The 16,362-nt window shown below is 35.8% G+C and overlaps 2 protein-coding genes across 2 annotated transcripts in view; one reads left to right on the top strand and one right to left on the bottom strand.

The window, feature by feature from the left end:
- The first annotated feature begins 737 nt into the window (after positions 1 to 737).
- On the top strand, positions 738 to 7,130 carry LOC105563436 (macrophage erythroblast attacher). Its single transcript, XM_012015039.1, has 5 exons — positions 738 to 1,057; positions 2,084 to 2,495; positions 3,628 to 3,940; positions 4,065 to 4,374; positions 4,881 to 7,130. Exons 1-5 carry the CDS (start codon positions 1,019 to 1,021, stop codon positions 4,980 to 4,982), a joined length of 1,176 nt encoding a protein of 391 aa, XP_011870429.1. The 5' UTR covers positions 738 to 1,018; the 3' UTR covers positions 4,983 to 7,130.
- Positions 7,131 to 8,161: 1,031 nt separating this feature from the next.
- The window catches only part of LOC105563518 (NADPH-dependent diflavin oxidoreductase 1-like), a 15,077-nt gene continuing 6,876 nt past the window's right edge, over positions 8,162 to 16,362 (bottom strand). Inside the window, exons 4-14 of the mRNA XM_012015155.1 lie at positions 14,503 to 14,516; positions 14,231 to 14,420; positions 11,755 to 11,875; positions 11,472 to 11,553; positions 11,242 to 11,384; positions 10,886 to 11,031; positions 10,618 to 10,703; positions 10,397 to 10,543; positions 10,006 to 10,311; positions 9,372 to 9,574; positions 8,162 to 9,273 (exon numbers count right to left, since the gene is read on the bottom strand). Coding sequence (XP_011870545.1) covers positions 9,147 to 9,273; positions 9,372 to 9,574; positions 10,006 to 10,311; positions 10,397 to 10,543; positions 10,618 to 10,703; positions 10,886 to 11,031; positions 11,242 to 11,384; positions 11,472 to 11,553; positions 11,755 to 11,875; positions 14,231 to 14,420; positions 14,503 to 14,516 — 1,565 coding nt within the window. The 3' untranslated portion in view covers positions 8,162 to 9,146. The remainder of the gene's footprint in view (positions 9,274 to 9,371; positions 9,575 to 10,005; positions 10,312 to 10,396; positions 10,544 to 10,617; positions 10,704 to 10,885; positions 11,032 to 11,241; positions 11,385 to 11,471; positions 11,554 to 11,754; positions 11,876 to 14,230; positions 14,421 to 14,502; positions 14,517 to 16,362) is intronic.

The raw sequence follows: 16,362 nt of genomic DNA, 5'->3' as shown, positions 1-16,362 counted from the left end.
AGTCTACAATAGATGATTTAAGCCCTAAGCTTTAAGAAATTGGCCAATCACGGTCAAGTATGAGTAGAATGCGCGACTGTGATTAGTCAATTTCTTAAGGCTTAGGGCTTAAATCTCTATTGTAGACTGGGACTAATATATTTCCGCGGCCGAAAAGTAAAGCCCGCTGCAGACGATGCTATTTTTCCTGCTGGATTGCTTGCAATTTAGTAAATTACTAGGAATCCTGAATGCTGAGTGGTGCAATGATAGTAATTTACTAAATTGCAAGCAATCCAGCAGGAAAAATAGCATCGTCTGCAGCGGGCTTAATATAGGCTTCTTTTGCCGAGCTCTGACGCCGCCATTTTATTAAAAAAAATTGAAAAATTTTGTGAATACGTTTCAAAGTATGTACGAAAAAGGCCTTAAAACAGATTATATATTCCCATAAAAACTTGTCAAAATTAGGCTGTTTTTCCGGGCACTGGAGTGCCATTACCCCTTAAACCATTACAGCTGATCTACATAATATTGGTAGCAACGAATATTTGTCGATTTGAAGATAATCGCCGATCGAATTAATCCGCGTTTATCAAAATCAATAGAGTTTCCCGTTATTTTTTAAGCGCGCGTCGCAGACCGAGGCTCGCGGGACTGATATTCAACCGATTAGAACCGAACGGGCGAAGATTAGGATAATCCGATTGGTCGAGTTGCGAGTTTCAGTTCGCAAGTCCGACGACAGGCCTCCGACACGGGGCTTTAAGCGTCAGCGAGAGAGAAAGACGCGAGAGGCCCGACCCAAGTTACGCGTAAACAAACCGACACATGTGACGGGCGAGTGAGCTAGAGGCGAATGCGAAGGAGCTGCGATCCACCTGCGTGCCGTCGTCTCCTCCTCTCTCGGGTCGCATTGACATGGACGTGAATATCGCGTCGCGACGTGCAGCGATTGACACCTAATCGGATCGTCGACTCCGCGTTCTCCACCCCGTGTCTCTCCTCGTCCGCTCGTTGTCCTGGGCATTTAACCAATATGTCAGACGTGAAGAGCCTCGAACATCCCACGCTGAAGGTAGATACTCGCTCCCGCTTTTCCCACGCGGGACACTTCCGAGATATACGCTCCGCCGTTTGCAAATTTCACCCTGGCACCCAGTATGACTGTTATCTACGCGCGCGTACATGTTTGCCGAAGAAAAGAACAAGGAACGAGCAATAATCTTTTATCATATTTGAACAAGCGTCTCTTTGGGAATGAATCGCTAAGACCCAGTGAGAAATGATTTGTCGATCGATGCCAAAACGATGTCGAATCGACATCGATACCGTCAAATTGACGTCGATTCGACATCGTTTCGACATCGATCGATGAATCATTTCTCACTGGGGAGTGAACAATACTTTTCTTGTAAACAACAATGGCTCGTATGATAAAATCAAGTATATTGAAAGGGGCTCGGAGTCTGAGCAATTGTAATGCCCGATAAAATTACTTTATTATAATAGCAAATTTTTTTTTTTCATTACTTATAATACTTTTTTTAATTGCAAATATTAAAGAACAGAGACAAGAGCTCCAGAAGTAAAATTCTTAACAGAGTTAATGTAGATGTGTAGAAATACGTTGCATAGTCCTGCGAATTTTCTATATTAAACACGTGCTTTATTTCTTGTTTGTTCTAACTGCCTCTTGTAGAAGTTCCGACTAGAGCTTTCGATTGGATACGTGCTTTAAGATTCACGTGTAGTCGTGTATGTAACACGTGTATTCGAATATTCATGTTTGCGACATGTGTACTCGAATATCTGTGTACGTGTGATATGTGTAAACATGTGCAGATTATTTATCAAAATTTGATGGAAGATCTGTATTTCTGCAAATGTTGTTCGACATATGTTTACGCATAATTCCAGCATTTCAAGTTTTATCTAGATTTTGTCACGTAATTCTTTAAATATTATCCTATTGAGGTATACACATTTACATTTGTCACATTCGCATGTTCACGGATTAAACGTGTACTAGGGAGCTCTAGTTCTGACGAACGTTTAGAATATTAACGGCGTTCAGTAATGCAATTGGATAAAAAAAACGCAGGTTCCGTACGAGCTTCTGAACAAGAAGTTCCGCTCCGCCCAGAAGACCCTCGACAGAGAAGTGTCGCATGTCCAGGCGGTGTCCAATGAACTCGAGAAGAGCCTGAAGACCGACGGGTCTTACGTGGCGACCGGAGAAATCAGCAAGTTGCTCGGCGGCGTGGTCGCCAGGCTCCAAGTCCTAAAACGCAAGGCTCAGGAATCCATAGCGGAGGAGCTGCAGGCGGGCATGGTGTGCAAGAGAAGACTGGATCACTTGAAGGATCACGCCAACACCTCCCCGAGCGCCGTGAACCAGTGGAGAAGACAGAGATTAGACAGAATGCTAGTGGAATATTTTCTCCGCAAGGGATATTATAAAACGGCGACTAAACTGGCGGACAGCAGCGAGCTCAGGGATCTGACGAATATCGGTACATCGTTTGATACAATGCACCAGAGCTCGCTATCTTTTTTCCTTAAAGATAGGCAATACATACAAAGTAGATGTAGCTACAGATAGTATTTGTACCGGTATCTTGTAAAAAACCAAGCTTACCAAGCTCTGATCCTATTTTCTATATCCTACACAGGGCTGGCAAGTAACTCGTTACTTGTAACGAAGTTACGGTTACTGTTTTTTTTTTGGTAACTCTAACTTAACTTCGTTAAACACATATTTGAAGGAATAAAGGACTACGAGCCGTGACAGGGTGTTAGTGTCTAAATATTTAATTTTAAATTTATTGCAAAAAAATATTACCTCGGCCAGGGTTTGAACCTGGACTTCCCTCTCGCTAGGCGGGCGTCTCAACCAATTCGGCTTCGTTACTTCCTTTCCATCTGTAACTTAACTTAGTTACATTTTTTCGATAACTAGTAATTTAATAGTTACATTGATAGTTATTTTATTTTTTTTAACCTCCACAGATCGCATTAGGTCTTGCATTTACGCATAAACGCCTTTATCGGCGCTTTACAATTCAAATGCTGATTTCATCTTTTTATTTCCATTTCAAGCAAGTAACTGCAAAGTAACGATTCGTTACTTATTGAGTATTTGTAAGGGCCAGTTTCACAAACGTCGGTATTAACCAGAGTTCAGTCAACTCCTTAGAAATCGAATGAAATCATGCAATCGGTGGGACAACAGTTTAGCTAGCGGTTACTACCTTGAATGTAACTGTACTTGTCTCTTTGCTGAATAATTTCAAGATTTATCTTGTATCTTTGCTGAAAAATGGTCAAGTGATACCAAGCTCTGCATTGTATAATACGTACAAGCCACATTTCGTTTAAATCTGAAAGAATGACCTGTCGATATTTTCGAAGCTGTATCGAAAAGGTACAATTTGACGAAAATAGAATCGTAGAAATATTTAGGTATGTAAATTTAAGTAAAAGAAACTGGCGAAGAGAGCCGTTACGAGTTAAAATCCCAAGAGAGAGAAATTGGAAAAAATTCTTTGAATCTCACCGAGTTTCTATAATTTTATGAATTTTTGATTTTACATTATAACAATTTATCAATCCCTACTAATCTTGAGTATCGTACAATATTTATAGATGTATTTATGGTATCGAGAGAAGTGGAGAAATCTTTGGCCAACCACGAGACTACGAGGTGCATCGGCTGGTGCCATGACAATCGCTCGAAATTACGAAAACTAGGCAGTACTATGGAGTTCAATTTGCGCGTGCAAGAGTTCATTGAATTAGTGCGAGCAGACAGACGGCTCGATGCGGTGAAGCACGCTCGCAAGTACTTCGCCAACTACGACGATTATCAGCTGCAGGAGATTCAGTGCTGCATGGGTCAGTTAGCCTTCCCGGCTCATGCATACTTGAGTCCCTACAAAGATCTACTGGATGAAAAGAGGTTCGCTATTTGTAGACATTGTTATTTAATTTATTGTACGAAATCATTGAGAAATCTTGCGTAACGATATAAAGATTATAATAATGTATCTGATTCATATAAATTCGTGGAAATATGTCTACAGATGGGATAAGCTGATTGAGACGTTCCGGCAAGAAAACTACAGACTATTTCAGTTGGCGAGCCAGAGCGTATTCACGGTAGCTCTGCAAGCTGGCCTGTCGGCTCTAAAGACTCCCCAATGTTACAGCGCCAATAAGGAGGGCCGAAATCCCAGCTGTCCAGTTTGCAACGAAGCTTTGAATGAATTAGCCGCACCGTTGCCTTTTGCTCACTGTTCGCAATCACGACTGGTTTGCAGTATAAGCGGGAAACCACTAAATGAATATAATCAGCCCATGATGATGCCGAATGGATATGTATATGGTGAACAAGTGAGTTAGATTTCTAAAACTTCTTAATAAATTAAATAATAATTTTTAAATACTACAATTTTAACTTAGGTCCTTAAGATATAAAATCAATTAGAAAATGAAGAGGCCATTTAGGACCTTAACTCCTAGACCTTAAATAATTTTTAAGTTATAGCTTTCAAAATATTTCCAAGTATTGGAAGGTGCTAGTAAAATATAAAAATTAAAAGTGATATATAATCAAATACGTGACGTTAATGTAGAGCATTCAAGTAATTTCGAATAAAAATATTAATTATTACAGTATTAAACAAGGAAGATTGATGCATGCATTATGTATGTACATATGTGTATGTGTATTATATACTATACATATCAATTTTAGACTGTGCATATTTATTTTAATGATAAAAAATTCAATTTTAATTACACATTACAATGAAATTGATTAAAATTTAGCTCGTAATACGTTTTTGACGATTGTATCTTCTTAACGTCCGTACTTGCATCTATAACTTTTGTTGTAGGCATTGGAGAAGATGGCCCAAGAGAATAATGGCACAGTGATCTGCCCAAAGACCAAAGAAGTATTCCCGTATAAAAAGATCGAAAAAGTTTACGTAATGTAAACTTTCATTATTGACACAAAGTATATATATACGTTGTACTATATGCTTAACGCTTACGGCCCTCTTCTTGCTCCAATCTGTCTGTTATTTAATATTAATTGTATACTACTAATATTACTGGAAGAAAATAACATTTATTTTTAAGGAAAACTGGATCGACTTATTCACGTGTATCCTGTATACAAAAAATATGCAATGTAAAGGAATATTACTACAATTTGTTATACGGAAATATTAACTGATTATTTGTTAACGGGGATAAGTTAGTCCTTATTCATTTATTTAACGTTCTTTCTACAGTTGAATGGTTCAAACTGTTTCCATAAATCTACTTATTCATAAAACGCAACCATGAATTTCTTATCTTACAAGGTCTTTTATATATCCAGGGTATGTCAGAGTTTGCATTTTCAATCGGGAAGTAAAAGAAATCGATTTTCCAGGTGCTGAATAAAACGACACTAAAATGATACACAAATGTAATATTAAAAATATTAAAATTTAAGTAAATTATAAGAATATGAGAATTTGATCTAATTCTGTAAAGTGAACTTCTCTTTTCCAAAAAGTAAATTTTGAAAAAGTTTTCAACGATATTTGAGAAATAATTTCAAATATCTTTATGTATTTATGATCGAGAGATTTGCAATTTTTTAATCCTGGATATTTATAATTAATATATTAGGCATACATTCCAACATAAAAATGATAGAGTTCCCGATAAAACGGTGACAATGTGTATGAATCAACCTTATAACTTATGTTATTAAAGATGCTCGTACCATTTTTATGTGGAAATGCATGCATATTTAAATCTTATATATAATGTGTAATACTAATGCGTGAATATTTTGACTAAAGATTGCTTAAAGTCTAAACGGTATGATATGCGCGAAACAATCCGTCGAATGAAATTTATTCGTGTGACTGAGAATCCACATATAAAAATATTTTATCTACTCTATCAATTTCTTTTTCCTTTTCTCTCTTCCTTAAATTCAATGAGTTTTCCGATTTTATTGGATTATTTATCAAATTCCCTTGATCATTTATTGTCTGTTGTTTTATATGGAGGATTGTCCTTGTAGGAATTCAGAATGCGTTTTAGAATTACCATTTTCATCAGTCTAATAGGATAACGATCGAGGTAAGAAATTCCATTATTTTTTTTCTTAATAAAGCAATGAGTAAAAACACATTTCAATTGCAACGCAGTGATTTTATGAGACTATTTATCACTTTATCTCATCTCTTTCTCCCACTATCATTACTGATAGGCTTCATGGTAGCAGTTTTGTTGGCATTTTACCATTTACATGTACTTTTCTATTGCTTTTATATCCTATCTATGTTCAATCTCTTGAAACTTTTCATTGCTGTACGTTGCAATAAATTTATTATTATTATTATTGTATTTCCTGAAGATGATTTTTATATACATATAATTCTACATATAATCTATTAAATCAATTAAATAGATTAGTTAAATAGGATTGCATATCCGTGCAATTTAAGTTTTGTTAAATTCTTAGAACCACTGCATCACAAATGAAAACGTCCTTTTGTCCTTTTCAAGTGCGTTTTGCAACTTGTTACGTTTATCGATTTGTAAATCGAAAACGGATGAAAGATGACGAATTGATTATCGTTATGCACAGTACGATGATAGATAATAGATGCGTTATAGAGCTTATACTTTAGCGCAATTGAAAATGCATGTGTAAATGCGATCGAATAAAATTCTCACACCTGCTGAATATATCCCACATCTTACACAGAGTGTTCCTAAAGTATTTGGATATATTATATTCTATAATATTGTGCGAATTTAATAGTTGTTATCAGTACAGAGTAGAATAATTAATAAATAGCATCTGATAAAATCAGTGGAATAGAATTTGGTAAAATTTAGTCAAACATTTTAGGAACATCTTGTTTGTATCGTAACGGAGTATAACATTTGGATGAAAGTCTTGTACAAAAATACAAAATTAAAAACATGTATGAAAATGTATCCTGTTATACTACATTATATCAACTAAAGTTAGTTAATGTAATGTAATATAAATATTACATATACTGTTATATATAATATATAAAATTGCTGTGAGAAAATTTCAGTCGGAATAAACAATGGATTGTTATAAATTTGTGTAATAATATTAACGTGATTATAATATTAATATATGTATGTATATATATGTTTAGCGTAAGCTTCCAAAAACGTTCAACATTATTTATTAAGTTATTTAAGGTTATAATCTATGTAAAAATTTCATTTTATCTGAAGAGTAATATGTGCTGCAATTGAAAAAATTGTGGAGATTATCCAGGTACAGCTTAATGGAAGAGTATTGTATAGCAGCTCGCGACCATTTGAAATGCGAAAACACATGAATTTTATCGCTAAAGCATAAATAACATAAGTATATGACAATCTTGAACATATATGATGAAAAAAGATTATATGATTAGTACAAAAATAATATAATCATAGCCCAAAAAATGTAACTACTTCCAATTTCTAAAGTCGTCGCTCATTAATCTACTAATATAAGGTGGAAAGCTCGTCGTCAAAATTGTGAGAGGACTAGTATCAATTGGATGGCCAACAGTCTTAACTCTCCTGCATCATTTCTCGTGACATAACAACCGTTGTGAAACAAAAAGTTGGTAAAAGCAAACTGAAAATTGTTTAATTAAAAATTTTAAATATCATGAGATCATAAAAAGTAGCAAAATTGTTTTAAAATGACTTCAGACTTCTTAAAAAAAATTTGAGATACTGCAACTCTTTACGTTAATATAACATGTATCAATATTATATAATAAGAATATTAAATTAAAGTACCAAATAGTACTAAAAAAGTAAAAAACACAACCTTGTAATTACAGAATCAGTAATAATCAATGTAATGTTACAAATGAAATGAAAATTCATTACAAGACTATATTAGATCTTGCTACATTCTATTATGATGTAAAGAAATTATCAGACTTGGCCTTTTATTTTGTATTGTTTGTAAATTATGTTGACTTTTAACTCTACCAAAGATTTACGCGGCAGAATTTAGAGAATTATAGATTGTAAATTTAATTTTAACGTAATTAAATAAAAACTATATGTACAATTCTTTAATTTGTATTGTAGAATTGTTATTTAAAATTGTCTTGTCTTTAAAAATAATTTTATGCTACAATTAGATTTATATAAAATGAAATATTCTGTGCAGGAAAATTCAGCATGACAACTTTAGCGTAAACTCTATTTCAAGATGTAATGCTTATCTATTAAGGTATATTTTCGTTGCGTGTTTAACGCTGCACGAGAGAACATTTCATATTTATATTGTGAAATGTTTTCATTCTCTCTTAAATGTAATCGTAATAAATCAACATTACGGTTAACGTTAAACGCGCGACGAATTGTAGATTTAAATATGTGATTCTTTCGGATAAATTTAATGATTTAGCAATTCTATTTCTATTCGAACGATACGAAAACTGAAGCGCCGCGCAGCTTCTTTTATTAATAAGGCTTATTGGTCCGGTATTAGTAATAGGGGCGGTAGTAAAATTAGTTACTATAATCCTCGTAAAACCATGGATTCCGGTATCTCTTATACAAATCTGTTGTAAGACGATCAGATCGTATCATTAATGCACTTTACATGGTCTTAATTTACTTTTGTATCTATTTCTCCTATTAACGGGACTTAAAAAATAATTAATCAATAGAAACTCCAAGCCACACACTTATAAAAAACACGCATTACTTCAAACTGCTTTTAGTTAATTAAAAGTTTGTTTTTATAATCTGTTATTTAAGGAATTTTATATTAGATATATATATATGTATGTGTTTAACGTATATATAAGCAAACGAGCATCCTCCAAAACATTTCTCTTATTTGTATCGAAGAAAGTAAACTTTCCGTTTCTGAAATATTATTTTCCTCCCTCCCCCCTCTCTTTCGCTGTTCTTAAAAGTAACTTTACCTTTCCTCTTCGATATTATTTTTTCAAGTTCTTAAATTGTTATTTCATATTATTTTAATTTGTAATTGCGGAAGATAAACTGTGCACTCTTAATCTCCAAATCTTTGTTCTAGCTCCTGAGTTAATATAAGCATATGGCAATGCTGAATCTTAACTTCGAAACGATCAGAATGTCACGTTGGCCACGAGAAAAGGCATCGCCATAGAAAATAGAATTCCCGTGAAAATCCCCGTGATCAAAGATGCGGCACCAAACATGCCGGCCGTCGAAGCGTATTGCGAATCTACCATTCTGAATACAAAATATTTATCATGTAGTAACATTGTATGTATATAATTATAATATAAATTTCTTACTTTTTCTCCTCATTTTTCATTCATCATGCTTACCTGGGGCAATACATCATCGATAATGATGAGAGATAGCCGCTACTAAGGCCCATAGTAACAGCGATTACCCAAAACACCCAATCATTTTTTATAAGTATTGGTAATATTCTTTCCGTGCCAGTCGGTTGATAATTGCACAACAAGAACAACGGTATGTAAGCAAATCGTAGAATCACTGGAATTACCAGATACTTCTTGCTCGGCTGTAAAAGAATTAATAAATAGAAGACAATCAGTAAACAATTAGAATTATATAGTACACATCAAAAAGATTTATCAATCATAATTTGGTAACAATGGCCGCGTTCAGCGGAGAAAGTTGGTCAGTGAGCGCTCTTGCTGATTGGGTTATACTTTTAGATTTGTGCTGTGATAGAACTGTTCTCCTAGATTTTTTAAGTATAATTCAATCAGTGCAAGCATTAACTGAGCAGTTTTCTCCGCTGAACGCAACCGATATAATTTAGGTGACGATCGTGCTGCTCTAGGGTGCGTTTGGAGAACTCACTATTTAGCGCTGAAACCGTCATTCTAGCCTTGTTGCTCATGTGTCAAAGATAGATGACATTTTCAGCGTTAATAGCGCGCCACGCGAACGTACTCCTAGTGAGCCAATATAAAATGTGATACATACCCATTGAACAAGTGACGCGATTGAGCTTCCGAGCATGGCAGTGATATTGAACGTTAAAAAGCACATAACACTACTATAATACTCGGGTGGAATCACAAATTTATCATCTGAAGCACGTATGTCAGATTGGACAGATGGGAAAATCGATAAAGTTACGAAGAAAATTAAAAATGTGTTGAAGCATTGTGGGAAACACGCTTTGAACACTGTCCAATAGGCTGGGTTATACTTTCCTCTCGAACTATTCTCTAATTGTCTTTTATTCGACTCTTTCTGATGAAGAAGCTCGTGATATCGATAAAACCTCTGCAATAAAAGTTATTAACATTGGTTAAATAATTTTTTATACATAATAATTGGCATAAAACTTAATTTTTAATAAAACTCTTACGTTAATTGGAAGTGCAAAGTATGTGTCAAAGCAAGCCAGGAGAATGAACAAAGCCGTGATGAAGTAATATATGGCGGCGGTGCGCGCGTTTGGAGCCATTATTTGAGCTAGGAAGCTTATTATGGCTGTAAAAGTTCCACTGATGTTCTGAAAATAACACATTACTGTTTTTATTATTATGCAACGACACTTTATCAGATCTGATTGATGCTGATATCTACCGTGCCTAAAACAACGGCGCCCGTGTATTTAATGGGTAATTTCGCTGCCATTCCAAACACTGAGTTCTGGTAAATGCCATTGGCAGCTAAAACATAAAACTTTAATGTATTATATGTGATTTAAATATCAAGAATGAATAATAACAATGTTTATTAATAATTACATACATATATCTTTATTTAATATAGTAGTTTTAATTTTGTCAGATATAACATTTATTATACACATACTAGTTCAATTAATAAATTAATAAAAGTAGTTACTTACTATTTAATATAACAACAGATACCATGGTAACCCAGAAGAATATGTCGGGCCAACCAGAACTGTCAGTCATTGCCAAGACAACAGTGAAGACAAATATCAAGACCAGAACAAAGATACTCCATACTATGCGCGTAGTCAAGTTTCCTCTGAAAAGTCGGTGTCATCGTTTAGTAAATCACATTATTTTTTAACAAATTATATAAATTTGATCTAATTTAAGATCAACAAAACTTACATTTGTAATCGAAATTATCATTAATATTGTAATAACAAAGGTATATAAGTTAAAGTTGCATAAAATATTTTCGTCACAACTCTAATTAGTTGTGAAATATATCTACAGCTTATACACATACCCCAATTGTAAAAATACATTCAACCAGTTAAACAACAGATTCGGTATTTGTGAAGCAAATCCCAGGTATGGAAGGAAATTCGTCGAATAGGAGGTTGTATCTACACCAGTGTATTCCTTAGACAATTTGTAACTGACAAAATACTGCAAATATAATAATTTTATACATATATACAATAGTGTTATAATTTCAACTAATACAATTATTAGAAGTCATTATATTTGGCTTACATCTTTCGCTGTTATAAACATATTCCATGGCATCAAGGCACCGATTCCATGAAGTATTAATATGAAAAATACTAAGTTTAATCTAAAACAAAATACGAAATATAATTTTAGTTAAGTCAACCATATCTTTACAGTTACTACGTACGCAATTTTCTACACATTATTCTAATAATATGAAATAATCTTTTAATTATATAAATTTAATAATATAAACTCTGCATAAAATATTAAGTGAACAAGCAGTTTTTATCATAAACAAATATTAATAAACGTATAATTATACCTATCTTTAGGAGGATTCAATTCAAGATCTGCTTGATCCATTGTGACGCCTTTAAAATTCAATTCGTCGTCGGGTCTACCAGTACCTTCCCATCCTGGTGAAAGACGTACAGGTTCTGAACCTTAAACAAAATTAATTTAGTTGTTTTCAAGATTTTATATGATTTATAATTCATAATATTAAATCTTGCTATCAGTATTATTAATTATAAACTAAAAAATATAAAGCTACTGTTTTAAATGTAGATTTTTTCTTACATTTTCAAATTAGAAACTTAATATTTTACCATATGTTAAAGTTATATTAAATATATTGAGTTTAAAAGATATATTGCAGATAAATGTATAAGTTAAGAAATTCTGCCTTTTATAATAGCGAATGATTAAAAAGATCATTTTAATCAAATCATTTGTTTAATTTAAAAATGTTTGAGTTAATAGTATTGTAAGTGCATACGAGGCAAAGAAAGAGATTTGGATGTATAGCTGAGACACCAAGAGATATTTGAAAGAGAAAAAGAGAAATAATTGAGATAGCTGATTACACACACAAAAAGAGAGATAATTGTGTGCGGCCGCTATAATGGAATGTCGCAATCAATTGATTCATTAAAATCAATTGATGCTACATAAGAGCGCAATACGTGCATCTACGAAATATTAACAACAATTTATATAAAAAGACAATAATTGAGGTAATAAAAAGTTATATGCGTATATGATAAGTAAGTAATTGTTAATTATCAACCAACAGAGGGACAATATCATAAGGCGAGCAAATAGAACCATGAAGAAAAGATCCATTGTACTCTAAATTATTTTTTATAGAGCCAGATATTAGCAGAATTGCTAATATCTATTATATAATATATGCAAACATAACGATACATAAATATGTAGATACATTAATATATAAATATTAATTCTCAATAAATCACAAAGTAAATTTAAATGCAAATAAGATAAAAAAGTTCGATTATATAATACAGAATGTATCATAAAAGTATAAAAAATTATAAATTATCTCTTATGCTCAATTATATATGAGAAAGAAATTGTCTACTACCTTTTCCAGTCATTTTCCTTGCACTTAATTATTTAAATGAGATAATAGTAAAATGAATAATAAAGAAGGCAATTATTTAAATATCGTTGCTCCGTAGATATAATTGTTATAATTATTAACAATAACTTTTCTATACTTATTGCTGTAGAAATTAGAAACACTGCTTCAAGTCTTACGCTTATAACCGCTTATGTTAGTGACTGCACGACAGGCTCTCACATTTAGTTAGCCAAGTCAGCATGTCACATCAGCAAAACAAAGCTTTACGCACAAGAGAATGTGATTCTTTTATAGAAGCTATGGCAAAATAAAATGTTTATTTTATTACATTATCATGTATTTAATACGCGTATATTTTTCACAGTTACGAATAATATATGTATTTATTAATATTAGTGCAATATAATGAACAGTGCAGCAGAGATATGCAATAAAAATAATATAAAAATGAAAGACAAGTAAAAGAACAGCGGAGAGTAAAGAGATATGTACATAAAAAAATATATATATAATAAAATTATAAATAAACATATCTAAACGTTTGAAAACTTTTGCATTTTACAATTATTTTTTCAATGGCTTTTTTGATGAGCTTAAAATTGATTTTCTCTTATATCTTGTAGAAATATAAAGCACCTAAGAACTTTAGGTGTTACCGTTATCTGCTAAAAAAGGCAGTTAAGACAGCAAGTAAGAAGCATTTCAAAACAAAAGAGACCGTTCGTACCCAAAATATCTTATCAATCTTCAGCTGTACTATAATAGAACGAGATAAGTGGTATCTCAGAAAAACTGTCAAAAGGCTTAAACAAGATGCACACTGTCTCTTGATTGTCGAAATTTAAGACAACACAATTTTTGCCATACAATTCATCATTAAACCTGAGATTATTTCAATAATGTGGTTAATATAATCAGTCACATGAAATGCAATTCACAATATGTCAATCTAAATATTTGAATGTTAATACAATAATTGCCACTTGTGCTGTGCAGACTGAATTATCTCAAATTCGTTTAAATTTCCCCGAATGATCAGCTCGAGGTCAATCATTTAAACTTCATTGAATTATCTAAAATCTCGACCATTGCGCAAAGTACCAGATTACTGATTTCAATCAAAGCAGCCTGTCCAGCTTTCGGGTGTTACAAGGATTCGGATAAAAATTAGCGAAGCGTATTTCGTATCAACTGCAACAAACTACGAAGCGAGCGTCAAAGCCACAAATACTTCACTGTCAGTGCCAAGGATGCCGAGTCCACAGTCTGAGAGCTTCCTCCACAGACTGGTTTGGGCGGCTGTACAGCGGGGAAATAAAACGACAAGAAAGCCATTCCGAGAAAGCCGCCGCATTCCCCCATAGCCGCGGCCGTGGTACGCGACAGACGGCGTGCCACGGCCCCCCATTACCTTTCGAAGGTACGATGCGGGTCCCATTGGAGTCTTTGAGAAGAGTCTGCTCCTCCGGCCCCACACCGAATTCCTTCTTCGTGTAAGTGCCCGCCATTTTCCCTTCTTTGTTGATCTCTTTTTCCGCTACGCAAGATAAAGAGGGAGATTCCTCAAACGCTATTGACTTCGACGGCGACTTCGGTAATAACTGCCGACCGCTTCAGCGTGTCCCTCGACGACCGGTCCAGAGAGAGTGTAAGTTAAAGGGCACTTTCTGCACTTGGCCGCACGATCTCGTCCCCGTCTGGAAAAACGACATTTGTCTCAATCCGCTGGGGAAAATTGCCCGGGACACTTTTTGCAATTCGTCGCGGTCGCAAGAGCGGGGTGAAATTAAACGCCATTTCTGAATCGCGGAAAAATTGGCACTTTGACGAATCGAGAGAGTACACTGGGCGATGTCGAATATCAAATTTTCTTCGACTATCATCACTATATATAACGCGAGGTCGAAATATAAAAATATCGAACAGCGAAAATACATTTCGGTTTGAATCATCAACGATGTTTCACGATTTTAAGCGAACGATAAATATATATTAATATATTATAGAAATGCCGCGTATCAGCTTCCTAAATCTGGCTACAATAGTTTTGAATAAAAGCGCGATCAACGGAATAAGAAAAAGGAACATTTATATAAGCCGCGAATAAACTAAACGACGAAATATCTTCTCTTCCGTGCGATGACCTAGATATTCCATGTCGCAATCAAGGGATCGGCTTGTACCTCGCGCTAGTGCTTTCAATGTGGGTCAAGTGGGCGAGGAATTAACGCGGGCGCGAAAGACGTATAAATTCTCCGGCGGTCTAGAGCACGCGACGTATTTCGTGGGCGCCTCGCGGCACGGGGCAGGGCAGGTTAAGGGAGAGAGTGGCGGCCGACGAGAGAAGAGAACAGACCTTACGCCGGGCGACCCTTTTTTTGCGCTGCTCGTCCCGAGCTCGACGGGCTCGACTAGTGTCGAGCGATTCGCGAGGCTTATTGCCGGCGATTGACGCTAATGGACCCCGAGCGGAGGGTGGGTGCGTGGCGAAAAAAGAATCACGTGCCAACGTCTGTCGGCCGGGGCAGCGGCTCGAGCGTTTTGTTTGTTTGCCCGCCTCTCGGGCACTGTGCGCGCGAGAGGAAGAGAGGGAGCGAGAGAGCGCGCGCGTGCGAGCGAGCGAGCGAGAGAGAGGGAAGAGGAAAAAAAGGGGGTGCAGTCAGCGACGGAGTCGAGCCGAGATCGTTCGAGATACGGCGAGCACTGCGGGACGGCGGCACGCGAGCGATCGTACCATGTTTCCGCACTGCACGGCACTCCGCTAGGTTAGGTCGTGGGGGTTACGAGTTCATCGAGATACGCGACGCCGACGCGGCGCGCCGCGTCGCCACGGACTTCGGTGTACCGCTAGACTGCTAACCCTCGTGCTGAAAAGTGAGGCGATCAGTTCCGCCATGTCTCGTTAGGTAAATCGAGTGGATGTGTGCGTACAACTAGTGTGCCCACTCTCTCTGTCGGTCCTTTGATCTTTTCGGTTTCGATCACGTGGTACTCCGCCATGTTTTTGGTATAAAATCCTGTCACACCGATTTCACCATAGACACAATATATCTAGACCGAGAGTTTACCTTTATTTAAGCAGTGAGGGGTGGAGGTTCACGTAGAAAAGGACAAACTCTGTTTTGTGCTATTTCGTTCTCGTTCGATCGCATGCCCCTTTTTTCCTCTTCCCCCTGTCTCTCTCTCTCTCTCTCTCGTTCCATCTCTTCCTCTCGCGCGCACAGTGCGCGAGAGGCGGGCAAACAAACAAAACGCTCCAGCCGCTGATTCTTTTATCTCGTCCTTTTCTACGTGAACCTCTACCCCTTGCTCGGTCTAGATACATTGTGTCTATGGATTTCACATTACCACATAGACTGCTGTTCCACCGAGGGTCAGAGTCGGGCTAGAGTCGGGTCAGAGTCGGGTTGGGGTGAGCGTTTTTGCGGTGGAAACACCTAACCCCAATGTTTCCACCGCAAAAACGCTCACCCCAACCCGACTCTAGCCCGACTCTGACCCTCGGTGGAAAAGCAGTCATATACAACATCCGTTTCATTGGTA

Source organism: Vollenhovia emeryi, unplaced genomic scaffold (assembly GCF_000949405.1).
Source record: "Vollenhovia emeryi isolate VEMERY1.0 unplaced genomic scaffold, V.emery_V1.0 DF939175.1, whole genome shotgun sequence".
Taxonomy (NCBI): domain Eukaryota; kingdom Metazoa; phylum Arthropoda; class Insecta; order Hymenoptera; family Formicidae; genus Vollenhovia; species Vollenhovia emeryi.
The sequence above is the reverse complement of the archived record's forward strand: the minus strand, read 5'-3'. Positions and strand labels throughout refer to the sequence as shown.

Bases quoted from the DNA above. Each gene is read 5' to 3' on its own strand.
- LOC105563436 (XM_012015039.1), top strand. From the start codon at position 1,019: ATGTCAGACGTGAAGAGCCTCGAACATCCCACGCTGAAG. The intron at 1,058-2,083 runs GTAGATACTCGC...AAAAAAACGCAG, and splicing joins TCGAACATCCCACGCTGAAG to GTTCCGTACGAGCTTCTGAA. The intron at 2,496-3,627 runs GTACATCGTTTG...CAATATTTATAG, and splicing joins CAGGGATCTGACGAATATCG to ATGTATTTATGGTATCGAGA.